The sequence below is a fragment of the Candoia aspera genome, chromosome 7 (assembly GCF_035149785.1).
Source record: "Candoia aspera isolate rCanAsp1 chromosome 7, rCanAsp1.hap2, whole genome shotgun sequence".
In the NCBI taxonomy this organism is placed as follows: Eukaryota; Metazoa; Chordata; class Lepidosauria; order Squamata; family Boidae; genus Candoia; species Candoia aspera.
The window spans coordinates 13,493,752-13,511,550 of record NC_086159.1 but is presented as its reverse complement, the minus strand read 5'-3'; the positions used below and the strand labels follow the sequence as shown (position 1 = coordinate 13,511,550).

General features: G+C 38.5%; 1 protein-coding gene across 1 annotated transcript in view; it reads right to left on the bottom strand.

The window, feature by feature from the left end:
• Nucleotides 1-361: 361 nt before the first annotated feature.
• Nucleotides 362-17,799, bottom strand: part of SLC15A5 (solute carrier family 15 member 5) — a 52,849-nt gene continuing 35,411 nt past the window's right edge. Inside the window, exons 8-9 of the mRNA XM_063308822.1 lie at nt 1,477-1,585; nt 362-816 (exon numbers count right to left, since the gene is read on the bottom strand). Of these exons, the coding sequence (XP_063164892.1) occupies nt 669-816; nt 1,477-1,585 (257 nt within the window). The 3' untranslated portion in view covers nt 362-668. The remainder of the gene's footprint in view (nt 817-1,476; nt 1,586-17,799) is intronic.

Sequence of the window (17,799 nt, the reverse complement as noted above, 5' to 3'; positions counted from 1 at the left end):
CCTCCTGCTTCTTCTCAAGGATTCCAGAAGTAACTGTCTTCTCTTTTCATTAAGTGCTACGTCTATCTCAAAAAATTGTCCTCCAAAGGGAAAGTTGTAAGAAAAAACAAAGTGGGAGTTAAAAGAAACTTTATTAGTTCATTCTAAAATGACTTTGGATCTAATATAGTTTCTTATAACTCCCGCTGTACAACTTTCCCTTTGGAAGATCACCTTTTGGAGATAGATGTATCTCTACATACAGGGCTACCAGATCTGGCCTGCAAAAATCTGGATGACCACTAGATGGCAGGAAAGAGATATACAGAAAACTGTAACTCTTTGATGCCATCATCTGAATTGTTGCAGTCCAGATCTGGTAGCTACTACATATGGAATATGACTTTAGAAAGAGTCAACTTGCCTTATTAAAAGGCTCTGTCACCCATGAAGCTCTCATTAATAGGAAAAAGAGTGAGATGTATGGATTTAGAATCATTCAGATGTAGGTCCTGAACTTATAGAGATAATTTTCCAGAGAGAAGCAGACATGAAAAAGATAAACTACAATCCACTAATGCTAAGTCAATCCATAAACAAAGAAAGGAACACATCATTAAAATCTGACAGGCAATAATATGAAGACAGAGTAGACCAAGTTCTCAGCCAGTCATTTTCAGAGTATAAGTTCACAGGAGACTTTCCATCGGGGACAAAGGAGAGGGACAATCCAGGATGCTATCATAAAATTTAAGTGATTTCTCATGCTGTAAAAGTTGCTCCTGAAGAAGGCTCCCTCTGAATCCTTCATCATAGTCTTGCTGCAGATTATTATATCTGCAAAGCAAAAATAAATTACACCTCTTTTGCAGTGCTATAAAATATGTGGATATGTTTCATGTCCTCAAAGTCTGATATAAGAAAAAAATGAGAGAGAAAGGGAGAGTTGCTAAATCAAAACAATGGTTCACTCTGGCTGTCAGGAACATATGGTCAGATTCATCAAGCTGAAGGATAAAGTTGCATATCCAGAAAAAGTTTAAGAGAGGGAGATGGAGTCACCCATCAACACCCAGCCTGGATAACTTCATGTTCTCCAAACTTTCTTTGGGTAAGCACCATTTCTGATAAAACTACCCTGGCTTGAGAAAGCTACATTCCAAAAAGCCAAGCAATGCCATGATCCCCACACCATCAGATTCAGCAGCTTCTGAATCATGGAAGACCATTCAGAAACCTATCCCAGGCAAGAGAGACAGACTAGTCACCCAGAGTGAGATGAGGTTGTGTGTTGCTGAAGGAAATTTAGAGTGCATTTGTATGAAACTCTAACTTTTGCTCCTCAAACATCCTATCAGAAGCATGGATCAGGTTTACTGGCTGTTATCTGCACAGGAATTACTTAAAGTAGCTATAGGTGGATATTTCTTCAACTTACTAGGCAGACTTGTTTTACAAAACTCTAAGATGCCAAGAGCTGAATATTCAAGGACTTACTTGTGTGAAACGGTCCAGAAGCCCAAAGTGTTCATGATCATTAATGAGGCCAAGAAGAAGTAAAATCTCTCAAATTTACCCTCATTTAGAATGTTTGGAAACCACTCACCTAGAAGGATGGGGGAAAAAAATTATATATATACACACACACACACATATACATACACACACGCACACGCACGCACACACACACACTGAGAGGAATTCCAAAAACGAAGAAAATGGTTACCAAACTCTGCCTGCAATGGGGCCTCCTGGCCCAGTCACATAATGCAGAATTATTTTTCTGTTATGGGTTATGGGTCTGTTACAGTATGACTACATGCTTATTCTACAATGTGCTGGGCATCTGATAGCCTTCATGAGACCCCAAATCCATTTTTGTGATTCTTAAAGCTTTTTAGGATAACACTGCCAAATTCAGCAGCAACACAGTAATTTTCAATGGTCCATTTCCCTCCCTCACCCTTAAAAAAAAACCTTAAGCAGTAAAATAGGTTTATTAAACCTCTGGGAACTTTAATGTATCTATATTATGCCACAGCTCAAGAAGAAAGGACTGAAAATGTAGCTCTACTGACTCTGGTGACATCTTCTCCTTGGGATAATTTATGCATTGTTTAGAAAAATACATTCATTATTATACTGCATTCTTTTATATTAATACTGAATGAACTTAACTTCATGTCACAACTCCTGCTCTATTTCTGATTTGATAGGACTAAAAATCAACAAGGAATTGACAACCTTTTCCATTACCATGCTCTTCCCCTTCAAAGTATTCAAAATCTCACCAGATTACAAAACCTGATAAAATTTCAACACCCTCATCCCAAATTCTCATGAGCTTCTACATGAGATGGCTAATATTGCACAAGAGTGGATAACATTGCGAGGTTTGGTCCGTTTTTAATTTTTAAAATTATTTTTATTTTAAATGAGTTCGGGCATGGTGTGGTTTATGTTTTTAGAGTAAATTTGGAAATAATCTTGATGAAGGAATGCAGAAGCCATTAAGGGAGGGAAACAACAACTGAGCCCTAGGAAAGGGAAAAGTGTGAAAAACAAAATGACCCCACTTTGATGATGTTTGGTACAAGAGGGGGCAAGTGGAAACTCTGGCTGGCTGTCAATATTCTATTATTATACCCTACAACAATAAAATAGCATTCCCAGAATCCTTAAGGCATCTGTTTCTTGACCAGGCCTACTGTCATGAGTACGGATAGTGAGCAGGAGGGGGCCCCTATTCAGGAGGGAAAATGCATGCATAGTTTAGAGGCTTTGAACTGTCCTTCAGAGCAGCTCAGAGCAGACCCGCCTTGAGTTTTATCTGTCTGGGTTTCCCACGCTCCTTCAGTTTGGTAGGATTTTCTGTCCACTATAGCAGTTAAATAAAACACTAGAGACGAATTCCTTGTCTCAGCATGGTTTTTTGCTTAAGTCAGGACATCTACCTTGAAGGACGTAGTGTTAGAGATCCAAATCCAATGGTATTGACTCTTCAGCACTTCATGACCAACTGATCAGAGTGTAGATAGATTGCTAAGGATTGTCTATCACTTTGCCAGCTGTTTATCCAAGAGACAGCTAATCTCAAATTACTTCCTTCTGCCTTTCTTCCTAGGCACATAGACACCTAGCACATGTTGTTGGACTCTCCTTTGGGTAGGATGTAGCTAACTAGGTGCTAGACTTTTCCTATCTCTAGAAGAGGTGTCCCCAAACTCTTCTGCTCATCGATCCCTTCATGAAGTTTCAGATTGTTCATTGACTACCAATCATTTATTATATGAAAATAATTTAATAAATACTATTTTAACTAATAGTAATATGGATAATAACAACAACATTTACCACTTGGATAGTTCCATTGACCCTTGGAGGTTGATACTGACCACTTTGGGGAACCCTGCTCTAAAATGTATTTCCTGCCAATAAATATCTTCTCTGTTATAAAATCTGCTTCATCAACATTGCTCAGGCAGGAAAGATCCAATGCACACACACAATGCTTCAACCTCCAACAATTTAGGTCCACAATGGATACTTTGACACCTTTGGATCCCATGTTGCCTACCCTAGCTTTAGAAAATATCCATTAATGATTTTGATTAAACATTTTGCAATACTATCAGCCCAGCCCAGTCCTTGTCCCTCCAATCTTCTTTCACCTGTTTTCATCTACTTAATAACTAATTCTTTTTGACAAATCACTGCATCTTAACTCTCTTGTCAGGGGTTCTGCAGAATAATCAGCTGAGATTCAACTTGCATGTGTGAGGTTTCTCAGTGTCAACCTATTGACTACTAGGAGCAGTAGATGGAGCTCTGAATGGGCTCTGAACTTTTATTTCCTTTCCTTGTCTAAATGTCAGCCCTTTGAGGTAGTCCAGACCAGGAAACCAAAATCATTAATACTAATACTATGTCCAACTATTATTTCTGTATATAATAATGCAATTATAGTTGATGTTCAACTATTTATATACATCAACATTTGCAATGCTAAAACGCCTAGATGGAGAAATAAATTTCCACTTAGGACATGCAATGGAGACATGGCAAAATCATGTCTATTTAGAGATTCCAATCTAACTGCCATGCGACAAGCTGGCCTTGAGGAATCCAAGGCTGGAGTTAAAATCTCTGGAAGAAACATTAACAATCTCAGATATGCAGATGATACCACTTTGATGGCTGAAAGCGAAGAGGAACTGAGGAGCCTTATGATGAAGGTGAAAGAAGAAAGTGCAAAAGCTGGTTTGCAGCTAAACCTCAAAAAAACCAAGATTATGGCCACCAGCTTGATTGATAACTGGCAAATAGAGGGAGAAAATGTAGAAGCAGTGAAAGACTTTGTATTCCTAGGTGCGAAGATTACTGCAGATGCTGACTGCAGTCAGGAAATCAGAAGACGCTTAATCCTTGGAAGAAGAGCAATGACAAATCTCGATAAAATAGTTAAGAGCAGAGACATCACACTGACAACAAAGGTCCGCATAGTTAAAGCAATGGTGTTCCCCGTAGTAACATATGGCTGCGAGAGCTGGACCATAAGGAAGGCTGAGAGAAGGAAGATCGATGCTTTTGAACTGTGGTGTTGGAGGAAAATTCTGAGAGTGCCTTGGACTGCAAGAAGATCAAACCAGTCCATCCTCCAGGAAATAAAGCCAGACTGCTCACTTGAGGGAATGATATTAAAGGCAAAACTGAAATACTTTGGCCACATAATGAGAAGACAGGACACCCTGGAGAAGATGCTGATGCTAGGGAGAGTGGAGGGCAAAAGGAAGAGGGGCCAACCAAGGGCAAGGTGGATGGATGATATTCTAGAGGTGACGGAATCGTCCCTGAGGGAGCTGGGGGTGTTGACGACCGACAGGAAGCTCTGGGTGGGCTGGTCCATGAAGTCACGAAGAGTCGGAAGCGACTAAACGAATAAACAACAACAACAAATCTAACTGCCATATTTTAGGTTAGCATCTTTGCATTGGCCCACAGAGTTAAAAGAATCTAAGTACATACAAGCTAGTTTTAAAAAAAGATAGCTACATTTATATCATTAGCAAAACAACTTCTGCCCTCCACAAATGGGCCAAACTGTTCAAAAGTCTGTACCTTCCTCTTTAGTTGGGGGGAAAAAAATCAAATGTTGCCAAACAATGCATATCCAACAATCCATTTCTGCAAACTTACTATAGATTTATCCTTCCAATATTGCATAATGAATTATTTTTGCCATCTCTTATTTGTGGTCATTCCCCCACTCTTTTCTTTGATTCCAAATACAGGGGATATGGCCAAGAAGAGTATATACATAATTGACACGCAATGGTCTTTCGAAAAACATGTGAATAATTCTGTGGATATCAGTCACAAATATGAAAATAAAAGGACAAAGCCGGTCTGTGTGACTTAATGTTCCAGTTCTTGAACTGCATCTGGTGATTATAACCAATCTTTATTTAAAAATTATTGGAGCTGTCCTGAACATTACCGTAACAACAGATCCATAAAATTCGAATTTCAGTAGAAGGATAGGAACTAATTTTACATTTTTAAAGATCTTCCACTGATTTGCCTAAACAAGGATCATAAAAAGAGAACCATGAATTAACTAGTAAGCATAAGAGATGTGGAACATCTATTTCCATTGTACAATCCTTGTTAAGGAAACTTCTTCCTTTCAATCAACCAAACAGGCTGTCTGTTTTCTCTAATTTTTTATTGGCTTCTTAGACGAAACCATCCAGAGTCACTGGAAGTTGAGCAGCATATAAATTTTAATAATAATAATAGCCTACATCTGCCAGCCATCCACGTAGCTCTCCCTTTAAGTCCATTCCTACATACCATCTCTCAAGTATGTGGAGCACTTTCAGAGTTTTGCTTTGAAAATATGTCAGCTGACTGAGCTCCTAGGTACTATAAATGTCTACTTAAGTAGCTTATAAACTTTTAGAGCCATCATTCACAATCAAATAGTCTCATTTTACACATCTCATTGAGCGCTGGAACCAAGAAGCAACCAAGGGTATCAGACGGAAGACTTATACTGTATATGGGCTTCTGGGCTATGGTTCCTCTCACCTGAGTTAGCTGAAGAAAGCTAGAATGGACCAAATCACCTGTGTGAAGCTTAAAATGTGAACTGTCATGTTTTCACCTCCACTTGTAAATCCTGCAACTATTTTGCTTTTATTTGGTAGACAGGAAGTCATTGCAATACTCGGTGCAATGTAGACTAGCCTCCTCATGGTGCACCCGGGCAACGTGACTTGTCCCAGCTAAATACTCTACACATCTGGCTGCTGGACCTCACGAGGATTTCCCAGGAAGAAAAAGCAGCATGAACACCAAACTGCTATGCCATACGATTAAAACAACAACAATACAACCGTTCCCATTCTCACACAAAAATATTCCCAGTCCTCTTAAAATGATACCAATGCATCAGAACAGACAAATATTGTATCTAGAACAATTTTTTAGTAAAAAAAAAAAAGATCTTCCATGAACAGTTCCTCTCTTGGGGGGAGATGGGCATTGGCAAAATTTGATAAATAAATAAATAAACAAACAAACTACTTAGCAAAATCAATAAAGTATGAAGCTTTATTAAAGTATCGTTCCCACTAAAAACTTTGCAACAGTTACCCGTAATTTTATTGTATATGTATAGACTACTACAATATGTTTTACATGGGGCTGCCTCTGATTAGTTCCTGGAAGCTACAACTAGAACAAAATGTGTCAACATGATGGTTGATAGGTGTTAATGGCCAGATGCACATTCCATCAGTACTCAAGGCCTTGCATTTGGTCTGATAAGCTTCTAATACTATTCAAAGTGGTGTTTTTGATTTATAAAGCACAATAAAGTTCTTTCTTCTATGGAACCCACCTGTCTTTGTACATACGTCATGGGAAATGTTTCTAATAATCCCACATTTGGGGGGAGAGGGGTCACGAAGTCAAGAAGGCACCATTGTTCTGTTACAGAACTGATACTGTAAATAGATTGGCCATCACTGTGATGGCCTTCTGAGAATATGTTGACACTGAACAATACCTGAAAGCCTTTGGATTTGAATGTCTTACTGAATGGTGAGTTGTTACTGTTCTGTGACTGCTATATTACGACAAATCTGTTATGAGAGGAAGCCTAAGGTATGATTATTATTGTGATTCTTATATTTTTTGGATGCTCTATTGCTTAGATTATTTACTGAATATGCATTGTTGATGATTTTACTGCTGTCAACTGCCATGAGTCATAAGGAAACTAAAGGCATACAAATTCGATGACTAAATAAATATTCTAATTAATTGTGGGTAAAGTCATGAGGATGTAAAATAGGCACTCTTTTCAAAGTTTTACCCTGAAAAAAATGCTAATTTTGGGTGTTACTGGCTGGTCAAAACATTGATATCTTATAGTATAGCCATTCAAAAGTAATTCAGTAATCTGAATTGCTGATTTTGCTGTCATAATAGCAATGCTTTGGTTGTGTTCATGAATGTAATTTTCTGTCACATTTCATGAACTGCAGATCTCTAAGATGCTATATAATTTTCTAGATAAAATCAAGTTTCATAAAAATAAAACAAAAGTGGCAAAAGCCCACAATAATTAAAGGGATAGCAACCAATATGAAGCAGAAGATAAGGTTAGAGGTATTTTTAATAGTAAAATTTAAAAAATAAAGAAAACAGCCATTAAAAATCAGTGTCTTTATGTACAGTATCATCATCATCATCATCATCATCATCGTCACGATCTTAAGCCTTTGGAAACAAAAGAGATAGATGTTGGCAAATTCCAGAAGCCTGGAATCTTGATGGCTATATATCCTGTTTTATCTTGTTACAATTTCTGTGAAGATCCCTGCATAATACAAACTGAGTAAGTTGAGCAAAGCCTCAACAACCAAGGGGAGATTATTTGGGAAGAATATCTGGCCAAAATTCTGAAGAGCTTTAGTATTAACTAAAGGCCGCTCTTGGGGATCGTCTACAAACAATCTGGTGTCAACTAGAAACTTTTGACTTTTTTTTTTTTTTACCATTGATCACACTGGCAGAGATGACAGGAGTGGACATCCAAAGTATCCTGCTAAAATATGCAGTGCATTCCCTTCAAGATAAATACGATGGGGATTAAATATGATGGTTAAGGCACCAGGCTAGAAACCAGGAGACTGAGAGTTCTAGTGCTGCCTTAGGCACGAAAGCCGGCTGGGCGACCTTGGGCCAGTCCCTCTCTCTCAGCCCAAGAGCCAATCAGGCGTGGTAGGAGAGTTCTAGTCCCGCCTTGGGCATGAAAGCCAGCTGGGTGACCTTGGCCAGTCCCTCTCTCTCAGCCCAAGAGCCAATCAGGCGTAGTAGGAGCGTTCTAGTCCCGCCTTAGGCATGAAAGCCAGCTGGGTGACCTTGGGCCACTCATTCTCTCTCAGCCCAAGAGCCAATCAGGTGTGGTATGAGAGTTCTAGTCCCGCCTCAGACATGAAAGCCGGCTGGGTGACCTTGGGCCAGTCCCTCTCTCTCAGCCCAAGAGCCAATCAGGTGTGGTATGAGAGTTCTAGTGCTGCCTTAGGCACGAAAGCCGGCTGGGCGACCTTGGGCCAGTCCCTCTCTCTCAGCCCAACCCACCTCACAGGGTTGTTGTTGTGGGGAAAACAGGAGGAAGAAGGAGTATTAGGTATGTTTGCTGCCTTGAGTTATTTATAAAAACAAAGGTGAGATAGAAAATAAAAAAATAAATAAAATAAATTATATAGGGATGATGGGTGGTACCACATCCAAATGCAGTCAGGCACTATTTTGGGGGATTGGGGGATTGGGGTTTTTCTCACACACATTCATAGCCCCTTTGACTCTCCTGCTCTCTCTTCTGTTGGAGATGTAGCTCCAGAAGCATCAGTTCTTTCACCACTTATCCAGTTGAATCCTAGAGTCATTGTAAGTATATGTCTCAAGCAAGCGACTTTCTCTTTATTCCTCTGCTCTGCTTTCCCTGGATTGTTAGATTTATAGTATTAGGGTTCCCCTTTAGCTTAAGACTTCCTACAACAGAACCTTTATTTTTATCTATGAAGGTAAAAACCTCAGAGATGCAGGCCTTTTTATCAAAGCATCTAACCTTTAGTTGTCTTTTTGGACATTGAGGATCTGTCTTCTCCAGATACTCTTTATCTAATTTGGTTCTACTTATTACATGTGCTCTGCAAAATAGACAGTGAGTGAACTAGAAGATTGCAATCAGGATACCTTAAAATTTTCCTTAGATATCCAGCAAGCTGTCAAGGATGGATGGATCATTGCTGGTAGCAGTCTGAACCCATCATCTGGGGGAAGACTTTGACCATCAATTTCAATTCCATTTTCCCCCCTCTGTGCCAGAAGTTTGAACTGCTGGATTGCTGCGGGCTCTCCCCTGATTTCAGTTTTATTCTACCTCCCTCTCTGGAATTCCCCACCTGTGGGACATATGTACTAGCCTGAGTTCAACAGTTGCCATCTTGGACTACAGCTTTGAAGAGGCTATGCATTTGAAAGTTCAGGGTTGTAAATACTGTATACAATGTTATGGTCAATGGCCAAAATAAAGTTTCTGTCTGTCTATCTGTATACAGTGAAGCAACTCTCATGGCAAAGATTTCTTAAAACAACCTCCCCAATCTGAGCTCTCTCCCAGAATTCCCCAGCCAGAATTGGCATTGCCAAGAATTCTGGGAATTGATCCATACAGCTGGAGGGTTCTGAGGTTTTTAAGACTTTCACCTGGAACAGCCACTTCAGAGAAAGGCTTTTTCACAGTTTCCAGTTGCGTCTATATTGTTTTCGTTTACGTGAACAACCCCTTCTCAAAGAAATAGACAAATGGTTCAAATATTATATATACTAAGAAGGTTCATTTTCACAGTCCTTAGCCTGGAAGATGAACCTTAAAAATCACTATAGAAGCATCTCAGTCAATATTAGAAGTGTGCAAATTATTTTAAATCTGTACTCCAAACAGCTGTTCCGCACTTAGATGTCTCTTTCTTTCTTTTTCTTTCTATCCTGCCTTTATTATTTTTATAAATAACTCAAGGCGGCAAACATACCTAATACTCCTTCCTCCTCCTATTTTCCCCACAGCAACAACTCTGTGAGGTGAGTTGGGCTGAGAGAGAGGGACTGGCCCAAGGTCACCCAGCCGGCTTTCATGCCCAAGGTGGGTCTTCCAATATGGTTCCAACCAGTCTGGGTGCATTCTGAGTATCAGATTTAAGGGTGTTTCAAACTTAAAAATGTTTCAGATTCGAAATGTTTTCTACCGTTCCTTAATTATTACTTCCTAGTTCAAATCTTGATTTGTGAAATCTCTAGGGATATTTGTGAATTATTTTGCCAGAACAAACAGTTATTATTTTTGTTTTGGAAATGGGGAAAGGGGAAAAAAACTATTTTAATTGTTTTACATTTTAGAATGCATTCTAAGATCCTCATCTTTAAGGAGCCACAAAACCATTTATTGATTTTGCAGCAACAAACTAATACTATGCTACTGAAAACTGCATTTTAAACAAATCTAATTTTACAAAGTGTATGAACCCAATAATTCAGTTTTGGGGATTAGATCTGAACTTTATCATACTTAAAATAGACCAGCTGAAATTAGTGGAATTGGGCATTATTGGCTAACTTAAATCTCATTAATTTCACTTGGGGGATACCCTATATATTACCATCTGTAGCTTCAACACTCTCTCCAGTAATAGTCAATGCACACTTACAGGGTACAAGGATAAATACCAGCATCTGCTTTTCAAGGGTAAACTTACGCATTTATGGAGTTCTTAGGTATCAATATAAATACATTTCTAGCCAGCAAAGCCAGAGTTTCCTATGACATACAGTATATTGTGTTGAAAGAGGTGAGGAATAAATATTGTTGGATCCAATTCAGACATCAATCTTCCAGTAAAATCCCATGTCTCAGCAATTACCACAAGTATTACTCATTGGAAAAAAGCTGGTAGCCAGGATCAATTTTATGGTGAATGAGTAAAATTCCACTACCACTACCACCATGAATAATAATAATAGTAGTAGTAGTAGTAGTAAATGAGTTCAGACCAATTTCCTTCACTCTCAGCAACCAACGTGAATCACGGTGTGTGTGTTCACATTGTAACTTTTGGAAAAGTTACTTCCAGAACATAGTTTGTGTGTGAAGGGAGGGTGGGAATAGGATTTATCACATATCGCATTAAAATGTCAAGGGAGGCACAAGAGTCTTAAGAAACCAGCTTCCTTAGTGTGTACTGAAAATATCACTGTCACTTGTCATCTGTTTGCACTCATCAAATTTCTGAAGAAGTCTTATTTTATCATATTCACACTGTCTTTCAAAGATATGTTTAAAAAAGTGATTAACACCATTTAAGACTCTGAGCGAATATCTTATCCACTTTGCCAGTAAAACACAACTCTGGGTGAACAAGATGCTACTGGATGCAAAGAAGGTTTAGGTATTGGAACTTCTAACTTCTGTGCCCATGCAGATCTGGAATATTTGGATTCAAAATGAGTTCAGGACCAGTAAATTGGACAGACTATTATAAATTGGCATCACTTCCTTAAAAAGGCATGCAACCAACAGTTAAAAGGAAGTTCTTCTGTATGCATAAAGACATGATGTAGCATTGCTAACATTTGTTTTTGTACTAAAATCTCAATACAAAATTAATCACAATCAAATTTCTTTGAAAATTAATGGGATACAAAATAGTTCCATCTAAATTTTCTTGTTAATTTCACTGGGACTAAAACATGGCTGACTTTTTATGGACTATGGCCCCAGAATGCTATCCTTCACTTAGATAAAAGTAAAAAGTAAAATGAATGAATGAATGCTCAGGCTATTTTACATGGGAAGCCAAACAGCACAGCATCCAGATAACAGCAGAAATATACAAAACAATAAGGTTAACCAATAATAGATAAAAGCTGACCATTGATGTGGCATATTGGAAAGACTGGAGGGAAGGGGTCTTCCCACAGCAAGGAGATATCAAATACAGGTAGTTCTTGTTTAGTGACCACAACTGAGACAGGCAAAAAGTTGTTAAGCAAAGCGGTTGCTTTCCTTTGCTTTACAGACCTGTGAAGGTTGTAAATGCAAGAATTGGCCACAAAGTTACTTTTTCATCACTATTGTGATTGTGAATGCTTGCTAAACAAGGCAGTTGCTAAATGTGGGCTACCTGTAAGATGCCAAGATATCCCCCCACCCCCATGGAGGACTCCACATTCACAGTGCTACAATAGAGAATGGGATTCAAAAGAACAGATTCTTCCATTCATAAAAAAAAAAAGGGCATGGAATTCACCCCTGCCTCACATTGTCACTCAGCTGGAAGTAAAGGTAAAATACTGCCTCAAATTGAACTCTACTCCTGGTAACTACCTGGAATGGTTCATCAAGTTTTCTTTGGCAACAATGCAACTAATCTGATAATCTCAGTTACACTTGGGGCTCCTTGGAGATCGAGCTTTACAATAATTTATTGACTGTTTTTAAGCACAGCAGCTTTTGCTTTATAAGGTTTCCACGGCAGCTTTGGATTTTTAAGGAAAGAGCCTATGATTCTTTCCGTCATGAAAGGATTTTTCACAGCAACATGAAAATTCCAAAAATTGACAGAAAGGAGACCTGAAGCTTCTTAACACTGATCACCTGGGTCAACTTACACTGCTATACTAAGGTGAAAAGGTTTATATTGTATCTTTTATGTTATTTTACCTTAGTACATCACCTTGAGTCTTTTGTCAGCCCATAAATCTAAATACTGGATAAATCAAATCCACAGCAATCTTTATTTCCTAAATTTGACTAGCTCACTGCATCTAAAATGAAAATGAAGAAAAGTTTTCCTTCTCTGGGGAAGGGCGACTATACCAATTGCATGTTACACAGAATATCTTCTTTTACAGGAAGAGGCCAAAACACTGACTATTCTAATTATATTCTGGAGGTGGGTAGCTGAAGGCTACATAATGCTTCAAGACACCATTTTATGGCCCATCAGAGTACCCCAAGATCACACTGCTGGTTTTGGGTAGCACAATTTACTATTTTGTTTGCCCCCTCCTGTGCCCCCCACCCCCAAGTGGTAAAGATTCCATGCCTGTTACTCATGTCATCATTGGCTCATAGCCCTTGGCTTGAAGTCGCCCACCCCTAATCTACACCCATGAAGATTTTTCAATTGTAACTATATATGCTATGAAGTGAACATCCATAAAACGTTTGGAAGTATACTGAGATAGCTCCAGGGTGGAATGGTTGTCTTCTCTGTAGGAAGACTGGCATGTTTGTTCTACCTAAGAGGCCATGGGAGCTAATACTGCCCCATGAACATATGAAAAAAGTTACGTGAATGAGACCAAAACACCTCACTTAGCTGTCAAGACTGAAATCAAGCAATATGGAGAATGTTTTAACCAGAAAATTAGATCTCGGTGATGTACACGTTATTATCTTAAGAAAAATCACAGAATCCCATACCAAGCACAGAGTCAAGACCTTTTTTCTTTAAAAGAAAATGAAAAGTTTCTTGCTCTTATGACAATTGAAGAAGTTATACTGTAATTGCAAGTATTTGGTTAACAACTTCTAGAATCTCACATAAGAATTCCAATGGTTGGAGACAAAGCTCCAATACACTAGTATCTCATATTTATGTGAAACGTAGAATATGTTATGCAAAGCAGCTGACAACTGAGGCATATATTTAGGAAAGAAATTTCCTCTTCTTAATTAATTTATACAGTTTGCAGAAAACTTTTTCTTCATGCAGGATTGTCTGAGGCTGGAGTTTTAAATCATACGACATTCAGTTCGGTGTTGTGGTGAAGTTGCCAGACCACAACCTTGGAGAATGTGAGTTCTAGTTCTCTCTTAGGCACAAGAGCCAAGTGGGTGACTTTGGACCAGTCACTCTCAGCCCAACTCACCTCAAAGTGTTCTTGTGGAGAAAATAGGTGGGAGCATTATGTACATTGCCTTGAATTGTGCAAAATAAAGGTGGGGTATATAGCTAATAAAAGATGGGATACACACCTAATAAAAAGACCCTTCAGGGGCCAACACCCCCACTCTACAGTAGGAATTGTGTTTGTAGATCATCTTCAGATACCACTAACAATGTGGAATGCCATGTAGAGTGTGGTTTTGACTATCACCCCTGTGCTATCATTTCAGTGCCAGATAAGCCTCTTCAAGGCTTTTAAACATCTGCTAACTTTTGTCCAAATTCTTAATCTCTTTAAGCTTCAGTGAATGTTCACTGTTTAGGGGAGCCAGGTTCTGGCCACAACCCGTATGATATATCAATACACATTTGTATTTTTACAACCTTTTGAAAATACCTAAAAGGTCAATTAACCATTGAAAGATGGGGTAAAAATTTTAGAACATAAAATTATTTAATGTTGTTATTGTAATATTTAGTATCTTTTGAATCAGTTTTACTTTGAAAAAAATGTATCAGCCTCTGTCATAGATAAGGGCCATCTTCTTAATGAGATATGAGTGATATATTTAGATTTTTATCCCACCTTTCTTCCAGGAAAATATTATTCTCACAATCTCCTGTGGGATGGATTGGGCTAAGATATAGGTGGGAAACCTGCTGTCCTTTGGATATTGCTGAAATACAAGTCCCTGTAGATTGAACATACCACCAGTGATAAAGGATGCTGGGACTATAGTTCAGCATCATCTGAGATGGCACAAGTTCCCTATCCTAAGGTTAAAAGGTTGTTATTATCCTGAATCTATCTAGCAAACTTCATGACAGAGTAGAATTGATTGATTGATTGGATTTCTGTAGCTGCCCATCTCAGCAAGTGACTCTGGGCGGTGTACAATCATAAAAAGCATAAAACAATTAAAACAATACAAAATAAATATATATGGTCACCGATTGCCATAGATGTTAATATAGCCAAGAAACAAGGTCCTTAACACACTCAGCGCCCCAGGTCCGGGCACATAACCAGGTCTTCATGGTCTTGTGAAAGGCCAACAGGGTCAGGGTCATCCTAATCTCAGGAGGGAAGATGTTCCAGAGGGTAGGGGCTCTGGCAGAGAAGGCACGTCTCCTACTCCCCACCAGCCACCATTCTTTGGCAGACAGGACCCGCAACTTGCCCAGCCTGCCGGACTGAACTGGATTGGTAGAAACAACTGGGAGAAGATGGTCCCTTAGGTAACCCGGTCCCAAGCCATGAAGGTCCCAAGCCATGAAGAATTTAAACCCACTTCTGCCTGGTTCTAGTCTGGCTTAGAACCATGATGCCATAGTGGAATGTATTGTTATACACAATGCAGTAACTTCCACAAACAGATCCCCTCCGTCTATATTTTATATGTTCCTTCAAGTGTAACAGGGCTAAGTATCACAACACTGAATGATATTAAACATAGATCCAGTAAAATGGAACCACATTACCTAGCATGTGAAGTTTGCAATTAATACATACTCCTATTACACCCATGCCCACTGGCAGAATGCATTATGATTTCTTGGTATCTCAAGGAAATGTTTGACTGCAACATTTTGCAAACAAGAGAGCAATAAAAATGACACATTAATGATAATATATCTAAAAAAAGGCTATGAAGTGAGATGAACATAAATTCCCAAATATTTAAAAGTCTGTTACCAAGTAAATTCAAAAGTGACTGTGTCCTGCGTTAGATGAAGTCCCAGTTTTCTTAATCATGGTTTGTTGCAGACGTATGCAGTACAGACTTCAATAGTGGCTACTATGTTGTTATTGCAAATCACTTTCAAAATTGCTCCCAAATAGTGAACTTGAAGAAAAAATATTAAATACATGACGGAGAGTAATCATGCTAACTATATTTAATTTTGATTAAGTGAAATAATGTTTAGTTTTGCCCTGACTCCCTCTTCTCTTTTTAAATTATTGCCTACAACATGGCATTCAAAGGTAATATGTGACCCTCCAACGGGAAAAAAATACCCTCTTTATTAAGTAAAACACAAGTGGCCATATTTGTATAATATGCTAAACTAAAAACAAACGGGGTGAGCAACTCATGACTTGTTGGCCATATGGACCCATCAGAGCCAAGATCACACTACTAAAATCCCATGGCAAAGTGATTTAATTTTGATAGTGTGGGATTTTTCAAGATCAGTCTCGTAAGACTGCCCCAAATCACAATTTTTTTGGCTTTAAGGCTGAGAATGGAACTGCTAGGCAGGTACATAGTAAACTGCTCTATTATCCTCCTTAAAATATTAGCTCACACAATGAAAAAAATGGTCCAAAATTAGCCCAGAAGGACCGGTGATTTCTTACCCTTAAAACTCTGTTAAAAAAAAGAAAAGAAAAGTTCAATTCCACTCCTTTTGGTGATACCACTGTATCATGGGTTGGCTTCCTATGGCCAGGAATTTTAGTATAATGAGCTGAAAACCCACTGACCTCTCAAATGTTAGTTATCTTGCATAAATCATGATTTACACAATGGTTGGATTCACCCGATATTCTTAACCTACAAACAAGAAACCACATAAATTTTTGTGCTCGTTTTTCCTGTCTCCTCTCTAAATACCATAGTTCCAAATACCGGTCTTGAGTTGAAAGTGATGACCTGGCATTTTATGAGTTGAAGGACTGCCTGCATTTACATGAAATCCAGCTGTCCCTACGAAGCCTACCACAAAGGCCTTCTTCAGGTCCTATCAGACTGGTAAGCCCACAAGATGAATTCATGTCAGATGTATCTCCTGACCTCTGCAACTCCTTTAGGAACAGTATTTGACTCTACTCCTATTTGCATTTAACAATTATCTAAACATTTTTCTGAAAAATTATTTCAAGCTGCCCTAGGATAAACAGAGACTGTTTTAAATGAAAGCTTGCTTTTGTTTTTAATATATTTTCCCCCTGAAATTTGTGCTATGGTTGATTCTGTGTTTATTTCTTGCTTTGACTGTATTCTATGCTCTTCTTTTAAAAATATTATTTCTAATATTTTTAGATATTGATAATCTTGTGTGCTTACTACAAGCCATCCTGGAGAAAATGTTGTGAAATATGGCACATTTCTAAAATAAATAGCTGAAATACTTTTCTTTTGAGTTTTGCCCACCCTACGCTCTTGTAGTATAATGTGAGGACTCTTAATTCATTTTCAGAAGAGAATTAAAAAAAGAAGTCCTGTAACAGCTCCCATTAATTATTTCACCTTTCAAAATTGGAATGATTCATTATATTTCGAGGAATTCAGCCGTAGCTTAGTGACCCATCTTAATCACAAAAGAAATCAATTCACTGCAGGTACTTAGACTTTGCTACATATTTCTAATGGATGTCAATGGTCAATAGGAAGAGGATAAGAACAGCTACTAAGAAAGGGGGTTGAAGGAAAATAACCTATCTTTATTTTGGCTGCAAGAACATTTTTGGTGAATTACCAACAGATCATTACAAGAATTTCACTGAGCATTCACATCTGACTGCCATCCTTTGGTTGTCAATCTCATTATTTATCTTCATTTCATAATGGGATAATCAGCCGGGCAGCAACAGAAGAAGAGGAAGGAGGAGGTGGTGGAGGATGAGGAAGAGGAAGAGGACAAAAAAAATGTGCAAAGGTGTGAATGTTCTATTTCATTTTTCTCACTTCAGTTTGAGAGGCAGAGGTGGTTTTTGGTGACAAGAGTTAATAAAGGTATGGGTTATAAATACAGCCAATATGGTGTAGTGGTTAAAATATTTGACTAGGAC